The 26,428-nt window shown below is 48.5% G+C and overlaps 1 protein-coding gene across 5 annotated transcripts in view; it reads left to right on the forward strand.

Moving 5' to 3' along the window:
- MAP3K7 (mitogen-activated protein kinase kinase kinase 7) overlaps nucleotides 1-26,428 on the forward strand; it is a 323,646-nt gene that overhangs the window by 253,330 nt on the left and 43,888 nt on the right. For all 5 annotated transcript variants that reach the window (XM_078648255.1, XM_078648256.1, XM_078648254.1 and 2 more), the window contains one exon: nucleotides 22,236-22,350. In XM_078648255.1, coding sequence (XP_078504381.1) covers nucleotides 22,236-22,350 — 115 coding nt within the window. The remainder of the gene's footprint in view (nucleotides 1-22,235; nucleotides 22,351-26,428) is intronic.

Consider the following 26,428-nt stretch of genomic DNA (forward strand, 5'->3'; position numbering starts at 1 on the left):
GCCATTCAGACGTCCCTCACAAAAAGACTACTACAAAGTCTTCGGAGGTAAGATCTGACACGTCTGTGAAGGAGCCTACAACCTTCAAAAAGCCATCGCAGTCATCGTCGACGACTTCGTCGACATTTTCTTCAAGAAAAACCACCTATGTCTCCACGTCGACGACGACGGTTTCGACGACGATGGCGTCGTCAGCCTTTGCTTCAACGACGACGACCACCCAATCGTCGACGATGGGTAAGCCACTGTCGTCAATTGTACTGATTAAAAAGCAGCAGTCGTTTGTCAAAGCTCCGTCGACGTCACCGTCGACGACGACGTCGACGACGACGATGAAACAGAAGACGGCAACGCCTACACCATCGACGAGGATTCCGTCGACGTCCGGCACGTCGTCGACGAAGACACCGACGACGGCAGAAGCACCGTCGACGCCAAAGTCACCACCGACGACGAAAGCACCGTCGACGGCTAAAACAACATCGTCGACGAGAGCATCATCGACGACTAAAGTGCCGTCGACGACCGCATTGACGACGGCGAAGATTCCGTCGACGACCGCACCGTCGACGATAACATCGCTGACGACAGCGACGACGACGAGGGAACCGCCGACGCTCGAAAAACGGTCGACGTCAATACCATCGACGACACCGCCGGCGACCTCGTCGTCGACGACGACATCGTCGACACCATGGAAAAAAGCGGAGTTGATTCCATCAAAAAAGATCACCAAACTCCCTATTACACCAGATTTAACATCGCCCAGTAGGGTTCAAAAACTGCCCCCATCTTGCCTATTGCAAGATGATGAATCAGATGAAGACCAATTCGAACAGGCTACTAGTCCGTCTGATCTCAATGTCAAATGCCAGAGTACTGACGATGACGGAGATGATGTCATTTTTACGGAAGAAACTGTGCAGACTCAAGAACTTACTCGAGTTACTCCGATGATATGCCTGTCGGCTGAAATAGTCACTAATTTACAATTCTTGATCACAGACTACAAAAAACGATTCCCAGAATCGCCAGCGTCCTCTTCCAAAGAGAAACCTCGTGAGTCATCCAGACCGCAACAATCCCCAAAGGCAAGACCAACTCCTTTGGTTATTCCGCAAGAAGGTGAAGCGGTGCATAACATACAATCTTCTGAGGAAGAAGAAGATGTTCCTGAGGAAGGAGAGGTTCGAGACGACCTTTCACATAACATAGACGATGAGGATTACGTCGCTCATTCTCCAGCCACGCCGGAACCCAACACTTCAGATTCTCCACCAGTGGATATCGGCGGATTCCACAATTTGATAGAGAAAGCGGCTGTAAGATTCCACATGACCATGGAATCAAAGGAAACGGATTGTTTCTTATATGACTTTAAAGATCCTATAAAAAAGTCGGCGAGGTCAATTCCCATAATAGACCACATCTGGGAACAAGGTCAGCAACTCATGCAGACACCTGCTTCGGTTCCAATAGTGGTGCCTAGACTAGATAAAAAGTATAAGGCACCGTCCTCTGCACCTACTTGCCTTAACACACATCCCAAGCCGGATTCAGTAGTCACCCAAGCCGCTCAAAAGAATTCCAGAAATCCATCCTCGCCACTGTCAGCACCACCAGACAAGGAGGGCAGGAAATTGGATGGCATCGGTAAACGCTTCTCCACAACGTCAGCTATGACGGTAAAAGTGGCAAACGCCATTGCTCTGCTAGGCAGATATAATAGACAATTATGGGAAGATATCGTTCCATATCTAGCGGATGTGCCCGATGACTTGAAGGATGAAGTCCAGTCACTCCTTAAAGAAGGACCGATGTCCGCATCGGAGATCATTGATTCAGCTGTGGATGTCGCCATGACGGGCTTCAGACAACTGGCAGGCGCAGCAGTCTTGCGCAGGCAAGGATGGCTCAAAGCGACATCCTTCCGACAAGAGGTCCAAACCAAAGTTTTGGACATGCCCTATGACGGACAACATCTATTTGGGGCAAAAATAGATGAGGCCTTGCAGACGATCAAGAAAGACACTGACACTGCAAGAGCTCTCGGGACTTTACAATTCAAAAACCAGTCCTTTCGAGGGCACAGAGGACGAGGTCAACCCACATACAGAGGATCATATCAGGGAAAATCCTCTTACTCCTACAATCAAAATCGCTCACAATATCAGCAGCGACAGCAACAACAAGGTCGTCAGACCTCCTACGGGAGATCAAACTTCAGGGGCAAATCCCAGAGGAAAACGACCGGCGGAAGACAATGACCATTTCCCACAGCCAACCCCCCCACCGTCATGTCCACTCAAGATTGGAGGAAAATTGACGCATTTCCCCCACAACTGGAGATCGATAACGACGGATCGGTGGGTTCTACAATTAATCCAGCACGGTCACACATTGGAATTCGACTCAATCCCACCGTTAACTCCTCCTCGCAAACTTCCACACAGGCACCTTCGTTTGCTTCTGAAAGAAATCTCTTCAATGCTGAAGAAGGGAGCAATAGAACGAGTCCCATCCGCCCAGAAAGGGAAAGGATTTTATTCCCGCTTCTTTTTAATTCAACAGAAGAAGAAGAAATGGAGGCCCATTCTAGATCTCAGGGCACTCAATGCCTTCCTAAAGAGCCAATCGTTTCGAATGGTGACGATCCAGGAAATCCTAGGATCCCTAGAGGAAGGAGACTTTATGACGTCTTTGGACCTGCAAGACGCATATTACCATATCCCAATACACAATCGCCACAAAAAATTTCTCCGCTTCGAAGTGGCAGGTCAACACTACCAATTCTGTGTCCTGCCATTCGGCCTCAAATCAACGCCACGCATTTTTACGAAATGCCTGGCTCCAGTGGCAGCTTTCCTGAGACAGCAGAATCACCAGGTCTTCCCCTACCTAGACGACTGGCTGGTGAAAGCACCATCTCTCACAGACGCGCAACTGTCTTCCAACGCCTGTCTCGATATTTTCCAGCACCTAGGTTTGACTCTCAACTACGAGAAATCAACCTTACAACCCACCAGAATTTTAACATTCCTGGGGGCAACTCTAAACACCATTTCTTCCAAAGCCTTCCCATCTCAAGAAAGAAAACACAAACTGATGGCTCTGGCTACCGCAGTGTCTTCAAAATGCTCCATCAAAGTCCGAACTTTCAAATCCCTTCTAGGGATGATGTCTTCTTGCATACTACTCATCCCTCACTGTCGGCTCAGAATGCGCCCCCTTCAGGAGGCTCTGACCAAACAGTGGACCCAATGTACAGACTCTTTCGAGGATCACATAGTCATCACTCGACAAATAACCGAGGCTTTGCTTTGGTGGACAACGAACAAGAACTTATCCAAAGGTCTCAAGTTCTTGATACCAGCAACTCCACACGTCATAACGACAGACGCTTCTCGGGAAGGATGGGGTGCAGTCCTTCAGGATTTGCAAATCAGTGGCAAATGGACGGAAAGAGAGAGGACTCTACATATCAACCTCCTAGAACTCAGAGCAGTTCTACACTCTCTACAGGCATTCCTCCCTCGCATCAAAAACTCAGCAGTGCTTGTACAAATGGACAACACAACCACAATGCACTACTTGAACAAGCAGGGAGGGACACGTTCACTGACACTGTCTCGCGAATCGCAAAACATCTGGAAGTGGCTACTGCTCAACAACATCAAATTAACAGCAGAGTATGTCCCAGGAAAAGACAACGTAATAGCGGACGCTCTCAGCAGACAGAAGTCACTGTCCCACGAATGGGAACTGGACCAACAAGTTCTCAACGACATCTTCTCGGCATGGGGGAAACCACACATAGACCTCTTTGCCTCCAGGGAGAACGCCAAATGCCACAGCTTCGCAAGCTGGCATCCCCAACCGAGGTCACTAGGAAATGCATTTTCCATCGCATAGCGCAACGTGTTTGCGTACGCATTTCCGCCATTTCCCCTGATAACCAGAGTCATTCGGAAAATGAAAATGGTACCCTGCACCTTGATTCTCATTGCCCCATACTGGCCGAGACAGCATTGGTTCACGGACCTCCGTCGCCTTTCAGTTCGACCATCAATCCAACTACATCAACATCCCTCTCTTTTCTCAATGTCCAAAGGCCAAGTACTCCACCCGAATCTGAAATCTCTCAGATTATCGGCATGGCTCCTGAGTACCGAGAGTTCTGTCACCTAAACATCCCGCAGGAGTGCAAGGAAGTCCTAGCTAAGGCAAGAGCAGTCAGTACAAACAAAACTTATTCCTTGAAATGGAAACGCTTTTGTGTTTGGTGTACAGACAACAATATCCATCCCTTCAGGATCACTCCAGAGCAACTACTGCCTTATTTACTACATCTGGCACAAACAGGACTTGCACATGCCTCCATTAGAGTACATCTGGCAGCAATCTCCCGCTTTACGAGGACTTCAAGAGGTCCCTCACTATGGTCCAACAGGCTGATAAAGCAATTCCTTAAAGGGCTCTATAGATCTTTTCCAAGGCCAAGACGTATACCACCAACTTGGCACCTTAATGTCGTACTCAACCAATTGATGAAGCATCCATTTGAGCCCATCCATAGGGCTGATATCAAGTACATCTCATGGAAAACTGCACTTCTTTTGGCTTTAACATCAGCAAGAAGAGTCAGTGAGTTACAAGCGCTTTTAATACAAGATCCTTTCATGCAATTCAGAGAGGACAGAGTGATTTTAAGAACCAATCCTCGCTTCATTCCTAAAGTCCCCTCGGACTTCCATCTAAATGAACCGCTTGTACTTCGCTCATTCTTCCCGAACCCCTGTACTGTGGCGGAAAGATCTCTTCACTCCTTGGACCTCAAGAGATGTCTAAAATTTTATCTGGACAAAACGAAACATTTCAGAAAAACAAATCAACTTTTCATTGCCTTCAGCAGGCCTAGAAAAGGCATGCCAGTCTCTAAACAAAGCATTTCCCGATGGATATCAGCGGCAATTGCTTTTTGCCATGACAAAGCCGGACGTCCATTCCATTCCACAGTCCGAGCGCATTCCACAAGGGCTGTGTCCACATCGGCAGCACTATTCACTGGAGTACCGATTCTGGACATCTGCAGAGCAGCGACCTGGAAATCGCCGCATACATTTACCAGGCACTACTGCTTGGATACGGAACTGATGAAGGATGCAGCTGTGGGCCAGGCTGTACTTCGCCATCTATTCCAGTAAGATGAGCCTTCCTTCTTCCCACCGTCCTGCAATGGTATGCACATTTATTTACTTTATTCCTTGTATTACTGATAGTATCTAGTCGCATGATATGTTTTATCTCAGACTAATTGTTATGTTCCATCGCAAATGTGCATAATGTATTGCTTGCTATTCTGATTCAGGCATGTGAATCTATGAAAGACACCCATAATACTGGATAAGGAATGCGTTACTTACCTGTAACAGCAGTTATCCAGTATTGGTGTCTTTCATAGATTCACATGCAACCCTCCCACCTCCCCAGGAAGGACTCATCTCACTCCAGAACACATATTATGTCTACCTAGCTTGGTGCGTACGAAAATCTGAGAGACTGAGGCTCCTGGCAGGAAGGTTGTAGAGGGAGGTGGTAGCTGATTGGCTACCTTCAGGATTTTGGTCCTTTTTACAAAAGGACATAGATAGGCTACTAAGGCAAGGCCTTTAGGCCTACTTTTCTTTATGTATGTCTATAGGACATTACTTTTCTATTACCGGGGCTCCCATCTCGACGACGGGGAATGATTCAGGTATGTGAATCTATGAAAGACACCAATACTGGATAACTGCTGTTACAGGTAAGTAACGCATTCCATACTTGGACTTGTATCCCCTTGTAAAATGTAGTGTCTCAGCTTTCTTGATATAAGAATGTTATCGTTTACAGATCTACATTCCGTCCTGTAAATGTTGGAATAGAGGGCCAGATGTATGTAAAAAGCACTTCTTGATTCTCAAATAGCGATTTTTACCCACTTGCTATTTGATAATCGCAAAATGCTATGTATGTAGGAATCGCCAAATATTTTGCGATATTTTAATATTACCTAATAGGGATTCTGTAAATAACTAATCGCTATTAGGTAATATGACTCCATTCCTTCCTATGGGCCAAAAGGCCCATAGGTGCGAATGGTTTTGCATCAACTAATTTGCGATTTAACATTTAAATTGTGCACATGTAAAGTACACACATGCCCTAGGGGCATGTGTGCACAACATAGCACATGGAAAATATTTTTTTGTGCTTTTTTCTAAATTCACACATGTTTACCATCAACTTGAAGTTGATGGTAGTTAGCGTTTCTTAAATGCACAGTTTGTATTTAAAAAAAGGCTTCTTACATGTGCATTAGGGATTCGCAAATTGCAATTCCCTATTTACATTCGCTATTTATGGTAATCGCAAAAAATTGCGTTGACCTCAATTGCTCATCAGAAAGGAACATATGATGTTACCCCACTAACAAACACTCTGCATACCATCACCACAAAATTCTTACAACGCAAATTCATTGACCCCACAAGTTATGACAACTGTGAGAAAGTGGCTCTGTATATACTGGACTAGAATGAAGTAGAGTATGTATAGAGTCCACCAACCCCAGAGGTATAACAGAGGTTAAAGTCAGAACTGACCTTACTCTCACAAGTGGTAGCTTGGTCGAGCAGTAAGGCAGTACCAGAGGACAGTGTAAAGCATTTGTTGTACACACTCAGTCAGCAAAAGGGTTCACACACTCAAGAACTGAACTCCTGGCAAATTGTTGTTATATCCTCAGATATAGTTGTTTTATTTTTAGAACCACCAGTTATAAAAATATACTTTTCAAGTTATGAGTACTCTCGTGTAAATACTTTTCAAAAGGAGCAATAACGTTTGTGCACACAATAATTACAGGATAGTCACCAACACAGTTCTGAAAGACACTCTAGCATTGAGCTCAATGGGTTTTTCACAGATAAGTACAGTTGATTACTTTATGGATTACTTTGGTAGTTCCAGGACCAGATCTTAGATTCAGTCCTGGGGTTTAAGCTGAAACCAGATTAGCAAAAACGTTTTAGTTACTGTGATGAACTTTCATGAATATAAAGCTGTTTTAAAAGTTCACACTTAGAAACTTTTCAATGTAAATCTGACAATGTTATTCAATGGGAAGAAATTCAGGTTGCAGGTAAAGTATGATCGCATTACTTTTGTAACCCAGCACTGGACTCCTAAGGCCAGCACTAGGGGCTTAACTAAAAAAAGGTAGGTAATAGCGTTTCAGTATTTCGTACGATTTTTAAAGAATATTTTCAGTTTTCAAAAGTAGACACTTAGAAGAAATTTCATAGAAAAGCAGACAATGGGTTCCTATGGAGAAAATACAGATTACTAGTAAACGCGCGAGGGATTACTTTTATGGTTCAGTACTGGGCTGAAATGTACAGTACTGGCTTCTCCCCTGATCACAGGTGAGTACTTTGGATTTCGGACTTCGGCTGATTTTATGGGAATATTTTCAGTTTTCAAAACTTCCCACTTAAATACTTTACGAGTCAAAATGGGTCGTTATCCAATGGCAGGTAAGAGAGTTACCGGTTTCCAGATGAGTACTTGGTTGGTGAAATTAAGGTTCTGGGTATAGACTCAGGGGTCCCCCAGGGCCAGGTGAGTACAGTTAGTTCAGTCCCAGCGGCACAGGGGCGGCCGGGTGCAGAGGTAGGTAGGCCCAATGATATCCAATGAAGGAAAGGGGGCCTTCGGTTGGTGGCTGCTGGCTAGCACGCCACGCGGCTCTGGGAGCTGGGCTCCTGGTCACTCCTGGTCACTTGCTCTGGGCAAGGGGGAAGTAGGATAGGGCAAAGAGTTCGCAGCCAGCGGCACTTGGGCGGCTGGGTGCAGGGTGCTTTTGAGCCATTGGGCGCTCAATGTTATCCAATGAGGATCTTGAAGAAGGAACAAAGGCTGCAGGCTCGGGGACGGAGACTCTCCAGGGGCGACCAGCACTTCGAGAGGTAAGTTGGGATGCTGGAGCACAGGTAGGTACCCCACAGGGAGGCACAGGGGGACACGGGGCGCCGGGTGCAGGGTTGTCTTTGGGGGTCGGAAAAGCTTACCCTCTGCTGGTCGCGGTTAGGGTGGCCCCTGGTTCTGAGTCTGCAGGCGTCGGCTGGTTCGTCGAGGAGGGTCTTTGGGCACTGGACTTTGGGTCCCAGTCGCCGAGGGGGACGTTCTCGTGGTCTTGGTTCGGGTTGGCCGGGCTCGGCTGGTGCAGAGTGGGCTGGTCCAGAGCTTCCTGGTGAGCACCAGGTTGGGTCGTTGCAGCAGAGCCTCTGCTGATGGGAGTCCCAATCTTCAAGTGGGTCAAGGCAGGCAGGTCCTCTGGGTGTCCCAAGGTTGCTGTCCGCGGACGTCGCTGGGATTAGGCAGGAGCAGGCTCCAGGATCAACAGGCCGGTAGGGCTGGGGCCAAGTCAGTTGTTGTTGTCCTGTTAGCAGCTGCGTGGCGGGTCTTCTTCTTCTTCTTCTTCTTCTTCTTCTTCTTCTTGATCTTCTTTCTTCTTTTTTGATATCGGGATCTGAGGAAAGAAGGTTCAGGGAGCCCTTAAATACTAAATTCAGGGGTGTTACAGGTAGGGCAAGGACAGGGACCAATGGGTCCCTGTCCTGGTGTGAGTACACCCCCTAGCCTGCTCCTCTCCTGTGGGAGGGGGGCAGGAGCCTAGCTGGGATTGGGCAGGGCTCCCCATCTACAAGATGGCCGGGGCCTGGGTCGTGCTTCTCCTCGCCTACCCCACCTGAGCGGTGGGGTTGGCACAGGCTGGCACACCCCCTTCCTGACGTAGTTTTTCCCACCAATCTTCCCGCCAGAGTGGGGGTCAGGACGGTTGGGGCTGGTTGCTGCGTACAGCAAATGGTCCGGAGAAGCTCACAGAGGCGGTATACCTTTGAAGCTTCCCCCTGCCCATCCTGGGGGAGAAGACCTAGCACCTCGCCCAGGATGTGCATTGTTGCAGGCCCAGGAGAGCGGAGCTCTCCTACCCAGGGGTCCAGCAACATGTCTGCTGTGTGGCAGCCTCTGCAGCCACTCGTGGATTGTAGGTTAGGTTTTCAGGGGGGCATCTCTAAGATGCCCTCTGGTGCATTTTACATTAAATCTCACACTGGCATCAGTGTGGGTTTAATGTGCTGAGAAGTTTGGTACCAAACTTGTCAGTCTTCAGTGTAGCCATCATGGTGCTGTGAAGTTTGTAATGACAACCTCCCAGCACCAGATACTCTTAATGGCATCACTGCACTTACAGTGCCCAGGAATGGCCCTGGGTACTGTAGGGCACAGGGCTCATGCACCTGTGCCCGCACTACCGGCATAGGGCACCCAGCTAGAGGGGTGACTTATGTATGCCAGGGCAGTGGGTCTGTGGGCATGGCACACAGGGATGTGTGCCATGTCGAGTCTTTGTTTAGTTCTGTACCTAGGCACTCACCCTGCAAAGGCAGTGTGTGGGTACCACGGTACAGGGCCCCTAAGGGTGGCACAATAAGTGCTGCAGCCCTTAGGGGTCTTCTCTGGTCACCATGCCCTGGGTACCTGGGGTACCATTTACTAGGGGCTGATAGGTGGCTAGAGATGCCAAATGGGTTTTGTTTCAACACAGTTTTTAGGGAAGGAACACAGGTCCTGAGTAGCTGGTTGGAAGGAGCCCAGGGCACACTCAGTCAAAGCACATCAGCAGTTCAGAAAAAAGTGGGGGTATACCAATGCAAGAAAGATGGCACTTTCTCACAACAACGCAAACTTTAACCATGACTATACCTTTACCACGCATGCCATTACAACGCAAAGGCTTGCGCGGTAAAGGTATACTCATAGTCTAAGTTTTGAAGGTAAGTCGGAGTACCCTGCCCTACCCTACCCCCTAATGTAGTACCCCTGCACTACCCTCGCCGACACCCATTCCTCTCCCTACATTTACACTACCCAGTACGACCCCTCCGACACTACCCTAAACCACTACTCTGAACTACACACACACCACAACACTACCTTAAAACACTACCCCCTGCATGACCCCTGACCCCCAGTCTGGTCCCTACACTCAAACACTACCCTGCACGACCAACCAACACTACACTAAACCCTAAAACACTACCTACACTACACCAACATCACAACACTACCCTAAACACTAAAACACTACCCCCAGTCCGGTCCCTACACTCAAGCACTACCCTGCGCGACCCCCTGACACTACCCTAAACCCTAAAACACTAGGCTACACTACACAGACACTACCCTAAAACACAACCCCCAGCATGACCCCCCAGTCCTGTCCCTACACTCAAACACTACCCTGCACGACCAACCAACACATCCCTAAACCCTAAAACACTACCCTACACAAACACTACCCTAAACCCTAAAACACTACCCCCAGCACGACCCCAATCTGTTCCCTACACTCACCCTGCACGACCTACCGACACTACCCTAAACCCCAAAACACTACCCTACCCTACACAAAGACCACAGCACTACCCTAAAACACTATCCTACACTACAAAAACATTACCCTACACTACACAAACACTACTCTAAACCCTAAAAAATTAACCCCCACCCCAGGCCCAATCCCCCTTACCTCCCTCTCTCTCCTCGTGGTTCCTCTCTTCTCCTGGTTCCTGCTTCACGTTTGTCTCTGAGGGGCGGTGCACGTCATTGTGAGGAAACAGAAGAGCCTCTGTTTCCTCACAACTACGTGGACCGTCCACATTTTTTTTTTTACAAGGCATGTGCATGTACCATACTTACCTTTACAACGAATTTCGTTGTAAAGGCATGCATGGTAAATGCACACTCTTTGTAAAAAATTCGGAGTAATGGTATGTGGGGTAGGTGCACTATGCGGAGTAATGGTATGCGGGGTCAAAGTCCTCCTCATAAAAAATTCGGTGTGAATGATAGTTACCTCAGTAAGACTTGCATACATAAGGAAGGGCCATTTTGCATTCACAAACGGACAAATTTTCCGTTTCGCATCGTTGTGAACGCAAAATGCTTTCATACATCTGGCCCAGAATATTTAAGTGACCCCAAAAACTCTAGGGTATTACATAGATCTTGGCGCACTGAAAAAGTACATACAATATTTCACCTAGGGTCCTGAGCATGACTCACCTCTCTAGTATTATGAAATACGAAGGGGTTTGAACTATTGGGCAGTGGCCTGCTTCACAGCTTCATATTAAAATCTACCCGCCAGAAAGTGGTGGCTCTTGCCTAAGCCGGAAGAATCGTTGTCATCAATAAGCTCAAACAGGGTATGATACTTTTGATTATTCTTGGGCGAGAAGTTGTCATTCTAGAAATGAATTAGAACCAGATTAAAGTTGCCTGGCCCTTTTGAACAAAAAGCACAGATAAACACACCATTAACCGGTATCTGTGTTATTGAGCTTTGTAATGTAACCTTAAACCATGTTGTCAAAGCAGACCTGGCCCTGCTTGCCACTGTCAGTCGTGGGCCTCTTAGAGATGACAGTACACCGTTTTACGTCATTGGGCTTCTCAGTCAACCTGCTGAAATCCCATTTGACTCCATCACAGAGTCCCACCCGGAGTTGTCTGTGGTGACGGATGAGTCACTGCTGGGTTAGGAAGGGCACCTGGGAAAGGTGGAAATCAAAGGACTCTATTCTCCGCCTGAGATCTGCTTCCACATCAACGTGCCGGAGTTGTGGGTGATTCGGTTGGCGTTAAAGGCCTTCCTGCTGACCATTAAGGTGAGGTTGGTGCTGTGCTCAAGGGGACAAGATCACTGCCTTGTGGGACTACAAGGCTGGGTGGGGTCCAATGCTGAGGTCCACCACCTAGCAGGATATATCTGAAAGAAACAGGTTAGTATTAGATTCCTTACCTTAGAATATCCCCAGGCGTCAGACTGGATCCAGAAATGTTTGCAGAGCAGTACCATTGCGCGTCGGTAGGCATCGTCTGCGGCTCCGCGTCCGTCGTCTGCGTCGTTGGCGCCGGGATGACGTCACCGGAGTACTTAGACGCCGCCCTCGCGCGCTGACGTCAGTTCTTCTTTTTTCCGCGCCACCAAGCGCCGATCTGGAAAAAGTGGTACCCTTAGTGAATTTTTGACTAAACTTTTTTGATCATTTTTTATCCTTTTCGAAGTATACACGACTCCGATGGTGCCGGTAGGGATGCCCGGGTTTAAACCCTGCGAAGACTGTGACCGACTGATGTCGGTTACCGACCCCCATCGCCGGTGCCTTCACTGTCTGGGCTTCGACCACGACGACAAGGCCTGCCCTGACGTCCAAAGCTAGGCGGGAGCGGTCCCGCAAGCGGCTCGAGCTCCGGCGGTCGGCCCGCGCTGCTCGAGGTCCCGGTCCGGACGGAGGTCGAGGGACCGGTCGCGGGGTCAGAGCCACCATAGCTCCGGGAGTCGTCATCGGTCTTCGGGCTCGAAGTCCTCAGGTAAGCACAAGAAGTCGAAGAGGCATCATCGCTCTTCCGACTACCCCCGACGCTCGCGCGATGCGGCCAGTGGTTCGAGTGACACCGCCCACGCGGCTCCGATCGAGCGCTTCCTCATGGCCATGAGGTCGCTCTCTCCTCCGTCGGGTTCCGCGGCGCCTTCGGGCCCAGCGGCCCCGCCTGGGGCCCCAGCGGGTCGGGGGCTTCGGCCTCGACGCCGTCTGGTGCTTCGGTCCTGGCGCCACAGGGCCCCACTGGCTCCGGGTCATTGCCGGTCGACCTGACGACCTCACCGGCGCCGACCCCCAGGGTGTCACCTCTGGGCGGCGCCATCCCCGATGCCTCCCTTGATTCGGTTCCGGCGCCGGAGCGGCTCTCTGCGTCGTTTCGAGATTTCTACTTTAATGAACCGGCCCCATCCTTTGACAACCCTGACTATCAGGAGATGGGTGACGAGGAGTATTGGGAGGGGTCTGAGGACCCTCTGACACTGGAGTGTCAGTCTCAGCAGGACTGGGCAGGTGAGCTTGGGGATGCCAGTGGTCTGGACACTTCGCCAGACACTGGTTTTGTCTCCCCTCTTACCGTGGCTTCGGAGGAGGGGGCTACCTACAGTGTGGTGCTGATGAGGGCAGCCAAGGTCTTGGCCCTTGAGCTCCCTGTCGTGGCCGTGAGGACTAACCTCCTCACTGAGGTCCTTAAACCGCATTCAAGCTCGGATGAGCCTCTGCTGCCGTTTAATGAGGCCTGCTACAGGTCAGCCTGTAGATAGGAACGTGGCCAGATGCCACTGCCCGGCTCCGGGTGACCCTTGCTTCCTGTCCTCCCACCCTACCCCTTAACCTCTGGTCATCCAGGCCTCTAACTCCCAGATCGCGTTCCCGACGGCCCCGCCCGATCGGTCATCCAAGAGGTATGAGCAATACGGTAAAAAGGTATTCTCCTCCCTGAGTTTAGGACTGCGGTCAGCCAACACCGCATGCCTCTTGGGCCGCTACTCCCACTCTCTGTGGGACACGGTTGCGGACGTGCTGCCACAATGTCCGGCGGAGGTCCAGACTAAACTCGCCCAAGCCCTTGCGGAGGGTCGAGCTGCAGCACGGATTTCTATCCGGTGTGGGTTGGATACCACGGACTCACTGGGCAGAGCGATGGCAATGACGGTGGCGATTCGTCGCCACGCCTGGTTGAGGTCCGCCAACTTTTCGACTGATGTCCAAAACATCCTTATGGACATATGCCGTTTGATGGCCGTCGCCTCTTTGGCGACAAGGCAGACCATGCGCTTGAGCGCTTTAAGGACTCCAGGGCTACGGCCAAGTCCTTGGGCCTCTCGGCCCCGCGCCAGCAAACGGGTGCCTTTCGCTCCTTTCGTGGCCAAGGAAGGGGCGCTCCCACACGTGCTGTCAGCCACGCACCGCAGCCTAACATCCAGCGCGGTGGCAGCCGTGGAAACCGCTGTGGCGGCGGTCGGGGACACCGGCGAGGCCAGTCCACACCTTCCCCTGCAGCATCCGCCTCTAAGCCCTCCTAGTCCGAGCTTTCAGGCCCATGTGACGTCAGTGGGGGGCAGGTTTCGCCATCACCACTTCCACTGGCGCACTGTCACTTCGGACAGGTGGGTGCTGCAAATCGTCCAAAGGGGCTACTCCCTCCCCTTCGAGACGACCCCTCCAGCCATGCCACCGCAATACCTCCGCATGTCGGGGGATCACCTGAAGCTTCTACCAGAGGAAGTTACAGCCCTCTTGGCCAAGGGGGCCATCGAGCGCGTTCCTGGGCCAGAAGTAGGGTGTGGTTGTTTCTCCCACTAATTCCTGGTACCCAAGAAGGGCAAAGGCGGCCTACACCCTATCTTGGACCTTTGGGACATCAACGGCTTCCTCCAGAAAGAGAAGTTCAAGATGCTGACACTAGCTCAGGTCTTAGCTGCCCTGGACCCACAGACTGGATGGTAGCGTTGGACTTGCAGGACGCTTATTTTCACATCCCCGTCCTGCCGGCCCACCGGCGGTTCACGGTAGGCCACGAGCACTTTCAGTTTACCGTGCTCCCCTTTGGCCTTACCAGCGCCACACGGGTGTTCACGAAGGTGATGGCGGTGGTCGCGGCTCATCTGTGCAGGTTAGGGGTTTCAGTCTTCCCCTACCTCGACGACTGGTTGTTGAAGGCGGGCTCGCCCCAGACAGTCGTCAGCCACCTCCAGACGACGGCGTACCTCCTGCACCAGCTGGGGTTTTCCATCAATGTGCCGAAGTCACACCTGTGTTCCTCTCAGAAGCTCCTCTTCATCGGAGCGGTTCTCGAGTCGGTGCAGTGTCGGGTTTATCCTCCCGAACAGCGGGTTCGGGATATTCAGGCTCTGATCCCAATCTTTCAGCCTTTATCCCGGGTCTCGGTCTGGTTGACGCTGCGGCTTCTGGGGCTGATGGCCTCCTGCATCCTTCTGGTGCATCACGCCAGGTGGCGGATGCGGGCTCTGAAGTGGGACCTGAAGTTTCACTGGGCCCAGCATCAGGGCAACCTGTCCGACCATGTCCTGATCTCAGACGGCACTGCGAGAAAGCTGCAGTGGTGGCTCGCGGACCGCAATTGGGTCAGCGGCAGATCCCTCTCCCTACCCCAACCGGAGCAAGTAGTTGTGACGGACGCGTCCCTCCTCGGTTGGAGAGGCCGCATGGGAGAGGCGGAGATCAGAGGCCTCTGGTCTCCGGCGGAGTCCCGGCTCCATATCAACCTTCTGGAGCTGAGGGTGATTCGTCCAGCACTGAAGGCATTCCTCCCCTCTGTTCGGGGGAGTGTAGTGCAGGTGTTCACGGACAACACCACCGCCATGTGGTACTGCAACAAACAGGGCGGGGTGGGGTCGTGGACCCTCTGCCAGGAGGCTCTGCGCCTCTGGCAGCGGCTGGAACATCAGGACGTTACCCTGGTGGTTCAACACCTGGCAGGTTCTCTGAACGCCAGGGCGGACGAACTCAGCCGATGGTGCATGATGGATCACGAATGGCGTCTGAACTCTGACGTGGCGCAAGGCCTCTTTCTGCAGTGGGGAGAGCCTTAGTTAGATCTATTCGCCACCGAAGAGAACGCGCAATGTCGTCAGTTCTGCGCGTTGGAATTTCCAAGGCGGCACTCGCTCGGAGACGCTTTTCGTCGCGAGAGGAGTTGCGGTCTGTTGTACGCCTTTCCGCCTATACCACTTCTGCCCAGAGTGCTGAAGAAGATCAAGCATGACCGGGCCCAAGTCATCCTTGTGGCTCCGGACTGGGCGCGAAGGTACTGGTATCCCGAGCTACTCAGTATGTCAGTCGATCCCCCGATTCGTCTGCCTCTTCAGGAGGAGTTTCTGTTGCAGCAGCAGGGGACGGTCCTCCACCCGAAACTGTCCAGTCTTCACCTCCATGCTTGGAGATTGAGCGGCGACAGTTGAGGCAATTTGACTTGCCTCCTGAAGTTTGTACTGTGATTCTGGCAGCCAGGCGTCCCTCCACAAAGTCGGTATACGCCTGCAGGTGGAACAGATTTGTGGCATTGTGCACAGCAAAGGCTGTGGATCCTCTCTCTGCCCCTCTTTCTGAGGTTCTCCTCTTCCTACTTTCTCTTGCCCAGCAGAGCTCTGCTCTGGGCACTATCAAGGGCTACCTTTCTGCCCTTTCAGCCTTTTTAAGGCTACCTGATCAGCCATCTTTGTTCAAGTCCCCAATTGTAAATAGGTTTTTGAAGGGCATCACACACATGTTCCCTCCTGTTCCATTCGTGATGCCTCAGTGGGACTTGAACCTTGTACTTACTTATCTGATGTGCGCTCCCTTTGAGCCACTTCATGACTGTCCTCTCCGCCTTCTTACTCTGAAGACTGATTTCCTGGTTGCCATCACCTCTGCCAGGAGAGTGAGTGAGCTCTAGGCTCTTTCCTCCAAACCTCCTTTCCTTTCTGTACATCCGGACAAGGTGGTGTTGCGGACGAGACCCTCTTTCCTGCCCAAGGTTGTCACAGCCTTCCACATCGGGCAGTCCATCAACTTGCCCACCTTCTTTCCGCCTCCGCATCCCTCAAAGGAGGAAGAGCGGCTCCACCGTCTGGACCCAAAACATGCGCTGTCGTTTTATCTGGATCGCACACGCCAGTTCCGGGTGGATGACCAACTCTTTGTTGGTTACGTGGGCGCTAAGAAGGGACGGGCGGTGCACAAGCGGACCATCTCTTGGTGTGTCGTGTTGTGTATCAAGGCATGCTACTCCTTTGCTAAGAAGGAACCTCCTGTTGGGCTGAGGGCCTATTCCACTCGGGCCACGGCGGCTTCCACTGCCCTGGGCCGGGGAGTCCCCTTGCAGGACATCTGTCAGGCAGCTACGTGGGCCTCGCTACACACGTTCGCAAGACACTACTGCATGGACAGCCAAGTCCGCAGGGATGGCTTCTTTGGCCGTTCCGTCCTCCAGGACTTTCTGGTGTGATTATTGGTTCGCACACCCACTACCGGGGTTGGTATTGCTGGGGTATCTATTCTAAGGTAAGGAATCTAATACTAACCTGTTTCTTTCGGATGAACAAGGTACTTACCTTCGGTAACGATATATCTGTAAGAAACAGTAGTTAGTATTAGATTCCTTACCGCCCCACCCATCCTCCCCGTTCTGCGAACGATATCTAGGGTTAAGGTCATCCCCTTTCAGGGCCCTAGTTTCAATGGCGCCAGTGTTGGTTTTTAACATGGCTCTGCGTTTCTGCCGCGGAAAAGCTGTGTATAAAAACTGAAGTCGGCGCGTGAGGGTGGCGTCTAAGTACTCCGGCGACGTCGTCCCGGCGCCAACGATGCCGACGACGGACGTGGAGCCGCAGACGACGCCTACCGACGCGCAAGGGTACTGCTACGCAAAAATGTCCAGATCCAGTCTGACGCCTGGGGATATTCTAAGGTAATGAATCTAATACTAACTACTGTTTCTTACAGATATATCGTTACCAAAGGTAAGTAACTTGTTCTTTAAATTCCTTAGTGGGCAAACTCAACCGTCGACTCCTGGCAGATCACAAAGAATAGTTATAGCCAGAGGTGGCGTAGGGCATCTGCCAACAATAGGGTGAACTCTGTCTCTTTTCGCCACGCCTGAGAACGTTCAATGTCCACACACTTGCATGCCAGAGTTTCCCCAAAAGTCTCTCCTTTGTAGATGGACTGGGGAATGGTACTTCTCTATACCTTTCCGCCTGTCCCTCTCCTGCCCGAGTTCTGAAAAAGATCAGGAACAACCGGGCCCAAGTCATCCTTAGTAGCTCCAGACTGCCCAGGAGAATGTGGATATCAGGACTTCTGGGCAGGAGCATCTGTCCTCGAATCAGGCCGTCTCTTTGGGAGGACCTTCAGTCACAGCAGAAGGGCATAGTCTTGTACCAGGCCAGTGCAACCGTCACCACCATGTGTGGAGACTGAGCAGCGATTGTTAAACTAATTTGACCGTCCTCCTGAAGTCGTTGATGGCAGTCTAGGAGCCAGACACCCTTCAACAAAATGTGCTTATGCCAGACACTAAAATTAGTTTGCAGCTTAATGCAGTACCCGCCTGACAGACCCATTGCAGGCCAAACGGTCAGATGTATTGTTTTATTTTTCGTTTGGCCCAGTAAGGACTTGCTGTTGGCACTGGTAAACGTATATGTCTGTCCTTTTGGCCTTTTAACATTTAACGGACTAGCTGTCCTTGTTTAATTAATCAGTTGTGATGTGTTTCCTTAAAGGTTGGTGCATGTTTTTCTACTTAAGACCTTTGTGATGCCAAAGTGGGGCTTGAATATGGCTCACATCTCTCATATGTGCCTCTTTCGAACCAGTGCACAATTAACTATTTCCCCTCCTCACCATAAAAATTGTCTTTATGGTTGCAATAAAATCTGCACATCAAGTGAGTGAGCTTCTGGCCAGTTCTATCTAGCCTTCATCTAATACCTTTTTTTCGAAAAATTGGTGTTAAACATGCCTGCCTGTTCCCATCGGACAAGACATCACACTTCTGACCTACTTTGCTCCATCTCCCTTAAAAGGGAAAAAGAGGCTACATCACTTAGACCTTAAAAGAGCTCTGAGCTTTTACATCGGTCTTATCAGGGAACATCAAGCAGATGATCAGCTGTTTGGGGATTCTCTGATGCAAAGAAGGAGAGACAATGCAGAATCTGATCATGTGACGATGGATAGTGAAGTCCTCTGTATTAAGATCTCGTATGCATCCGCTAAGGAGCAGCCGCCAGAAGGTCTCGGCTTATTTCACCAAGGCAAAGGCTGCTACCACTGATTTGGCACATGGAGTGCCTGTCTTGGATATCTATCTAGCAGCTAAGTGGGCATCAGTGCACACGTTCACGAAGCACTACTGCTTTGACAGGTCTGCTGCAATGGGAAGGACTTTTTGTTCCAAGCCATTCCACAGACCCACCACATAGGGAGGTACTGTTTTGGTATTTGTTCACAAGGTGAGGAATCTACCCGTAGAAGTATCCATCTTTCTGGTGGATACTCTCTAACTGTATTATCTCACCACCTTCCTTCCTCCCTGTTATGTGGAACAGTCTCTTTCCATCTTAAATAGTCCTGATTTTAGGGTTTGCACACTGTCTGTTCCTATTTACTGATACTCTCTGCATCTCAGGGCACGGACAAGTTTATGAAAAAAACATTACGTTGGGACAGGACGCATGGGTGGCACTACTATGTGGCTTCACTCGTCCCTCCAGATCAGAACTGAGTCGCACAATGCCACTTATCGGACAACAAGAGGAATGCTTTTAGAGTTTTCTAAATCCATTCTGGTACACATGGGGATATTCACAAGTTGAGGAATCTGCAATTAAATAGCATGTCAACCAGAAAGAGTGTTACTAAAGGTAAGTAACTTGTTTGTCAGGAGCAAAAGAAACTGATGGTTTATGATGCTAAATCCTGGGCGTATCAATTTTACCTGTATGTTTTTTGCTTGATCAGACCATGGAATAGGTAGCTGGTGTTTTGGTAGTCCAGGTGATGCTTTATCGATGCAAAGTAGACTTCGTAGTGCTGGCAATTATAAATACACAGACTCTACTTGGGCTGAGGGAGCTGACCATCACAGATACACAGACTTCACCTAAGCAGATGGAGCTGTTATGTCCACTTGAATGCTTTTTGTTTGTTAACCTTGCACACCATGCTCATCTAAACAACTGCTTTTATTCTTCATTATGCTGTAGGATTAGAACCCTCTCCTGGTGACACCGCATGTTCCTATCCAGCACCTCTTAATTGGGTATTTTCAGTTTATATCAAGCTGACACACTCTGCTTGCTTTGGGTCAGACGTGCTTCTTTTGATACACCTGTAAACTCCGTCAATGTATTCACCCTCTGATTTATCCTGTTCAACTTAGATCAGTTCACGTTCCAACGTGCTTAGTCAATTCTGTGTTGTCCTTCCTGGTTTGGTCTGTAATATATTATACAGGACACCATGATCTCAATTTGCGTATTGTGCCAAACTCAAACGTGTTGGCCTGTCAAATGGGAATACTGTCTCAGTGTATGGTGCATGCAGGCAGAGAGCATGGTAAATGCACTTGACAGTTACCTTTTTTTCAATTGAGCGCTGTGCATCAGAACCTACTTCTCTTACTTTCAACAAATAAGTAACTAAGGACTTTACCCAAATACTCTAGGATATTTTTGGATCTTTTTACAATGTTCCTCCTATGTCCCCAACCTAGCTATACCAGCTGATGGGTCCATAACCAGTGCAAACTCGGCTCTGGGTTGCTTATGTTCTAGGTCAGGTAGGACCTGGCTTGGCAGTTCAGGCTGGAACAGGATCAAGACTGATTTGCATATAGCCGGGTCCAAACTAAGGTGCCATGGTGTGCAAAATTGCTATGGATTGGGGTACGACCTGCGTAATTACCAGTGGCTGAGATTAATTCAGCCATTTCATCCATCACTTTTTGTATTCTTTAGTGTGTCCTCCTATATCCCCTTCTTTCTTCAGTTAAATATGAGGTGAATGTACTTTCTTTGCTGGTCGCCTTTTACTGGCATGAGTTTTTAGCAAAGTGCTGCTGTTTGAGCAAAGTGAAGTTAAGGATACAGTTCAAGTAGGTATAATCTACCCTTCTATCTGTCCTGTGAAATGAGCCTCCTAGAAAGAGGTGTTGGCCACACCACAGATTTCCACCTACTTGCTAGACAAAATGTTTTTCCCAAGAATTCCAACAATCATCTATTATACCAACCGGCAATGTACAGTTCATAATAGTGGTAATGGACAACATAATGGGGGTGGCTATTAGCCCTCTAGAAGCGGGTCACTGCTTAAAATAAATTGTTCCTCTCCTTTTTAAGCCATGCTTAGACACAACTGGATTTCTGTGATTTATTGGTCCGATGGCATCCTTCATTCTGTGAGTACTTCAGGTGCGGCTATCGAATACAAAGATCAAATCTTGAAACGCTGGGAGATTTGCTGCTAGAAACTAGACATTTGTGTCCTAACTCTTAGGGGTGCCCTCAGAGGTGCAAGGGGGCATGTGAAAGTTTCGCACTGAATGGGGTGCTTGTGGCAGGTTCCCACTGGCTCTGTGTGCCAACTCTTTGTTATGCAGTCAGTGCACCAGCTGACGGTGTCTTGCTTCTTTGCCCAGTGTCTGTAATATTGTGTGGATGCAAGACAATATATTCCCTAATGTGCTTTAGGTTACTCCAGAATACAAATCAGGGAATATCCTCTTGAGATGTGAAGTATTATAGTGTGTGCTGCTTCTGTTATATCTAAGTGCCCGAAGTAAGCAAGAAAAAGGCTTCCACACCGGTTGGGCACCCGATACCCTGTATAATATGGTCCATGGGTTGACACACAACACTGAACTCTCCCATTTTGTCTGACAGCACAGTTTGTTCTTCCAGTTTTTGCCTTTATTTACAATTAAAGCTGGACAGTTTGGTCAAAGTTCCTAAAAGTTGCTAATTTGTAACTTCCATTTTCATGAAAGTTTATGCCAATTATTGCAAGAATTGATGATGTTCGGTTCAGCTTTAGTGTTTCTAGAAATTGGTAGAAGCTGGTAGAAAATATTTATGTGCAAAGGTACACTTCTGCCACACTTGTGGATTGTCCACCTGGTGGAAAATCTAAAAAACTAAGATCAAAGAGGAATTATGCTGCTGGAAATCTACAAATATGGAGGACGTTGGAGCTCAGTGCTGGAGTATGAGACTTGTACTCCAAATACTGGAAAAATAAGCCAACAGGAATAGATGGAAGTGTTTCCACGAGTGCTTTGACGGTGTTTACGTGGTAAAAGCTTCCCTTAGCATTTTGTCGGCGTGAAGATCTATTAAGCTCAGAAATGACTATATAATCTTTTTAGATTGTATTTCAGGGATTGGGTTGTTTTTGTTTGTTTTGTTGTTTGAGCTGTATCTGTTTTTTTAAACGATTCAGAGTTTCAAGCTTTTTTTCTGTGATGCTAGATAGCAACTTTTTATGTATTGTTCAAAGATACCCTTAGGTTTTGTTTTGTGATATTTTAAAACAGTTTAATACATTAAACATAAAATTATTTTTATATTAAATATGCCTACCTAAACAATATACTGATATTATTTACATAGTTTGCTATGTGTATGTACTGTATATAATTTGAATGAAAATAGAATGTAGAAGTAAAGAAAGGTAGACAGAAGCATATAATCTATTCATAGTTGATACTTTTTTTCATTGTTTATGCAGGAAAGCCGAAATAGCAGTAGGTCATCTAGTCCTAGTGTAAGAATGATAACTACCTCAGGGCCAACCTCTGACAAGCCACCTCGCAGTCTTCCATGGGCACCGGATGAATCATCAGGTAAAATGTTTCTTGATTACCTGGTTGGAGTTTTATTTTTACCAGTTCATTTTTCACTCTTGTTGCATAATTTCCCTGCAAACACGTAGCAGTTATTACATTTGGCTTGAGAAAAGCATTTTTACAACATTGACTGAGCACATTAAAATACTCTATGGCATTTAGGAGCTTCTGAAACACCAATAAAATCCTCATCATGTGTTAAAGCTTCAGCTTCTTTTCTGCTGGCATAAACTGCATATTTCAATGCCGTGCTTCATATAGTTTTTCTTGTTTGCTAAGAATTTAGTTTTGCTATTCATTGTTTTCTTCCTGTCAAGCTTGTCACATTTGTTCAATGTCTTCAATGTCTTAAATGTGTTCATTTCAAAAGACCCTATTAAAAGGTGCTGTTGGTCAGCTTGCTTTGTGAGAAGTCGCTGCATGTTCACTCTCTCCCTTCAGACAGAGTTGATGGGCATTTTTGTCAGGCTTCCTCACAAAAGAACGAGAAAAGAAAGGATTTCATGTGATTAGTTCCAAAAGATTGTTACTGAAGGTTGGGGTGTTTGTTCTACAAGGGTAAGCTGGTGCCACACAAAATAAAGAATGGACACATTTTGTTTGCTCTCCTTGGAAGATTTCATAACCTTTTGCTAACTATCATCCTCTAGTTTTTCCTAGTGTTTGCTCCTGGACAAGGATTTTTTGAGTAGTGCAGGTAGCAGTCAGGTGCTCTGTTTTGGCTATTTGTGGTGTTGCGGCAAGGCACCTACCTACATTGGCTTTAATGTAGGCTGCTGCCTAAAGACATCACCCACCAAAGAAGGCTGCAACAGGCCATTTGTGGTGTTAACACTGGCTGATGTGCCATTCCCCTCAGCGCCTAATCTACATGACCCACAAAGTCCCTGCAGTCAGCATGGAGAACAGGGTTTTGCCAATTGCCCAGCCCTTTATCCCATACCAATAATTTCACAAAGACAGCACTTAAGTTTATAGTTAATGATGGCAGAAGCCAGTTCGAGCAAGCCAGAGATTCCCTATACCTTAGAGTATTTTTGGGACCCCTTACAAAAATACAGGAATGATCAGTTGCAGATTGGCTAGTATTTTTCCATCAACATGACTCCAGCCACCTGTCCCTGGAAAGTCTACTTTCAGTCACTCATGCAATGTGATACTTCTAGCTGCACACATCAGGTTTAGATATGTTTATTGCCATTGAGCAGATCTGATTTGTCTATTATATGAAGGCCCATCAAGACAATGATCAAAGCCAATATAGTTTCTCAAGATTACATTGTTTGACTTTTTGATTAAAGTTGATATTTGGTTTGTGTCCAGGCTTTCCACCTATGGCTCTAAAGTGGTTTAAAATCAGACCCCCTTGAGGCAGTAAGTCTTCCTCACTATGGATTTGAAGTTTCCTCTGCATGATAGTCACCTCTACAGATTCAGCTGCCCAGGAGCCATGAGGTCCTTGAATTCCATGCTCACTGAGACAACTGAAGATCACCGCCTAGTATGTGGAACTGCAGATACTTTGCTCTCTGCGTCTATTGGGTAGCATGCAGTCCTGAATCAAACATTCAAAACCTATAATGACTAGATCTGCCCTTTCCCATCCATAAAGGAAGGCCTTTCCTCTTTAACATTGCCATTGGGGTTTTATCCATTTGGCCACTGCACACTATTCTCGTTCTCAAGCCATTTAAACCTTCCTTTTAGCCCACTGGAACCTGCTCCAAATTGGATTTACCATGTTGCCCAATTCCAAGTTCAGACTTGTTGAATTCTTGAGTTTAGTGGGTACTCCCTGTCCTGTGTGTACCCCTGCTGTTGGAAAACCTTGACCATTACTTCCCTTTTGAGATATGGATATCTGCAGTTTAGTACCCCAGAGGTTGCACAGTACGAGCCATGGTGGGTGCTGATGTTCTACTACATCTGTCCCCATGCAAGATACTTAAAATATTGGAGACCATTTGGTACCTAAATGGTCTCTAGTTGAACTTCGTTCCAACTATTGGAATCTTGGTAGCAGCACTGAGCTAGACACAGTCTTTTTTGTTTTGGTGAGAACCTTATTGATTTTTGGCTTGTTGTCATGGCAACCAAACTATTTTTGCAAACTTGCTACAGTGTGTTCTTCTGTCTGGCACCTATCAATTTGACTGAGCAAACATTAGAGTGCACAACTCAAGAATGCTACTGAAAGCCCAGAGCATTCAAAATTATATTTTAATTCAAACCTCCGGTTAACAAGATCAGCAGCACTGCCACATTTCTTATGACAGGAAAAATCAATGCACTCCTCCAGCTGATTTAGTCAGACATTGAAAGCATGCTTCTAAGGCTTAAATCACCCATTATGTTTTCGCATGCCTTTGGAATGCTGTAAGAGTATTGGTCTTCTTCCACATGAAGTCATTCATGCATGATATGAGACCATAGAAATCTATTCAAAAGGTGTTTGGCTAAGTGAGTTGTCAAATTGCTGGCTGCCTTTTTCCCTGTTATTCTTTAAATATTCCATCAATTCTAGAGAAGGGCTGCCGTCATATAAAAGTAAGATCTGATAGGAACTCCAGCTTATGTTCTAGGTCAGGTAGGACCTGGCTTGGCAGTTCAGGCTGGAACAGGATCAAGACTGATTTGCATATAGCCAGGATCAAGATTGAATGGCTCTATGCCATCCGTACCAGATGCCTACATAGGTACCACCACAGCGTTTTGAAATGTCAGTCCTTTTAGAGCATTCTGCTCCCAATTTTAAAGGGATGTCCCTTAAAGAGCCCAGAGGGTTTAAACCCTTTGCTGTATGTCACAGGCATATGTCTGTGATGCACCCTCATCTGGTTTGTCTGTAGTGCCTGGAGCTGTACCACAACTCCATGAACTTCCCTGACTGGTGCACCATGAATCCAAAGGCGACTCTGGAGCGAAATCTGAAGCTCCTGGCATACCAACAGCAGGGGACTCCACTCTACTCCAGGTCCCGGTCATGTGGAAGGTCCCTGGCACGCTCTTGCATTTGTTCTCGTCTGTCCTCATCGAGGCTCAAGTCTCCGCTGGGTAAGTCCCACAAATATTTTTTTTTAAAGAAGTCGAAGCTCTCTTGGGTTACGCTGCGCCAGTCAAAGTCGTTGGACGAAGTGCGGCAATGACGCTGCAAGTGGAGGCCCTGCTCCTTGCATTCCATCCGCAAAGCCTAAGCCTGGGTCCACTCCCTGAGTTTCCCAGAGCCGGAGCGACCCCAGCACAACTTAAGGTATTGAAATCCAGCAGCTGGATCCCTTTGGGAAGAAGTTTTTCTCTTCTGGAAGCCTTGCACTGTAGTCTGTGAATATCACATGCCTCTTGGGTCGATATAGCCACACTATGTGGGACTCAGTTGTGCAAGTGCTGACTATGGTCTCAGAGAAGACACAAACCATCCTGAACCAGGTCTTTACTGATGGCAGGAACACAGTATAGTTCACCATCAGATGCTCCTGGACACAACAGACTCGCTGGGCAGAGCTATTGCTTCTCCTGTGGCACTCCGCTGCCACTCCTGACTGAGGTTATCTGGCTCTCCGGGGTATGTTCAGGCATCCCTCATGGAAATGCCCTTTAGTGGCACTTTTGTATTCGACAGCAAAGCTGATTCAGTGCTTTAGAACTTCATGGAGAGAAGAGTCACCGCCCGGTTGTTGGGGCTTGCCATGGCCCCAAATAACCCTCTCCCTGCTTTTTGCCTCTTCCATGGCTATGGTAGGGGCTGTCAGCCATGTCCTTTCCAGCAGAAGCACCAAGGCCACAGGCTTCCCAACCTTTTTGTGGCAGCAAATGCAGCTCCAACAAATCCTGTGGGCGCTAAGGCTACAGATCTGCCCAGTCCGCCATCCTGCCCCCGGAAGTCACAGTCTCCTAACCCCGTTAGCAGGCCCTCACAACAATACAGGCATCCTGTTGGAGACAAGACCAGGCACCAACTGCCCCAGTAGCAAGCCATAACTTTAGACAAGTTAGTGCTCCAGATTGTTCGGTGGGGTTACGCCATTCTGTTCTTGGTAACCCTGCCGCCCCTGCCACCATCCTCGGATCGGCAGAT

The sequence above is a fragment of the Lissotriton helveticus genome, chromosome 6 (assembly GCF_964261635.1).
Source record: "Lissotriton helveticus chromosome 6, aLisHel1.1, whole genome shotgun sequence".
Classification (NCBI taxonomy): Eukaryota; Metazoa; Chordata; class Amphibia; order Caudata; family Salamandridae; genus Lissotriton; species Lissotriton helveticus.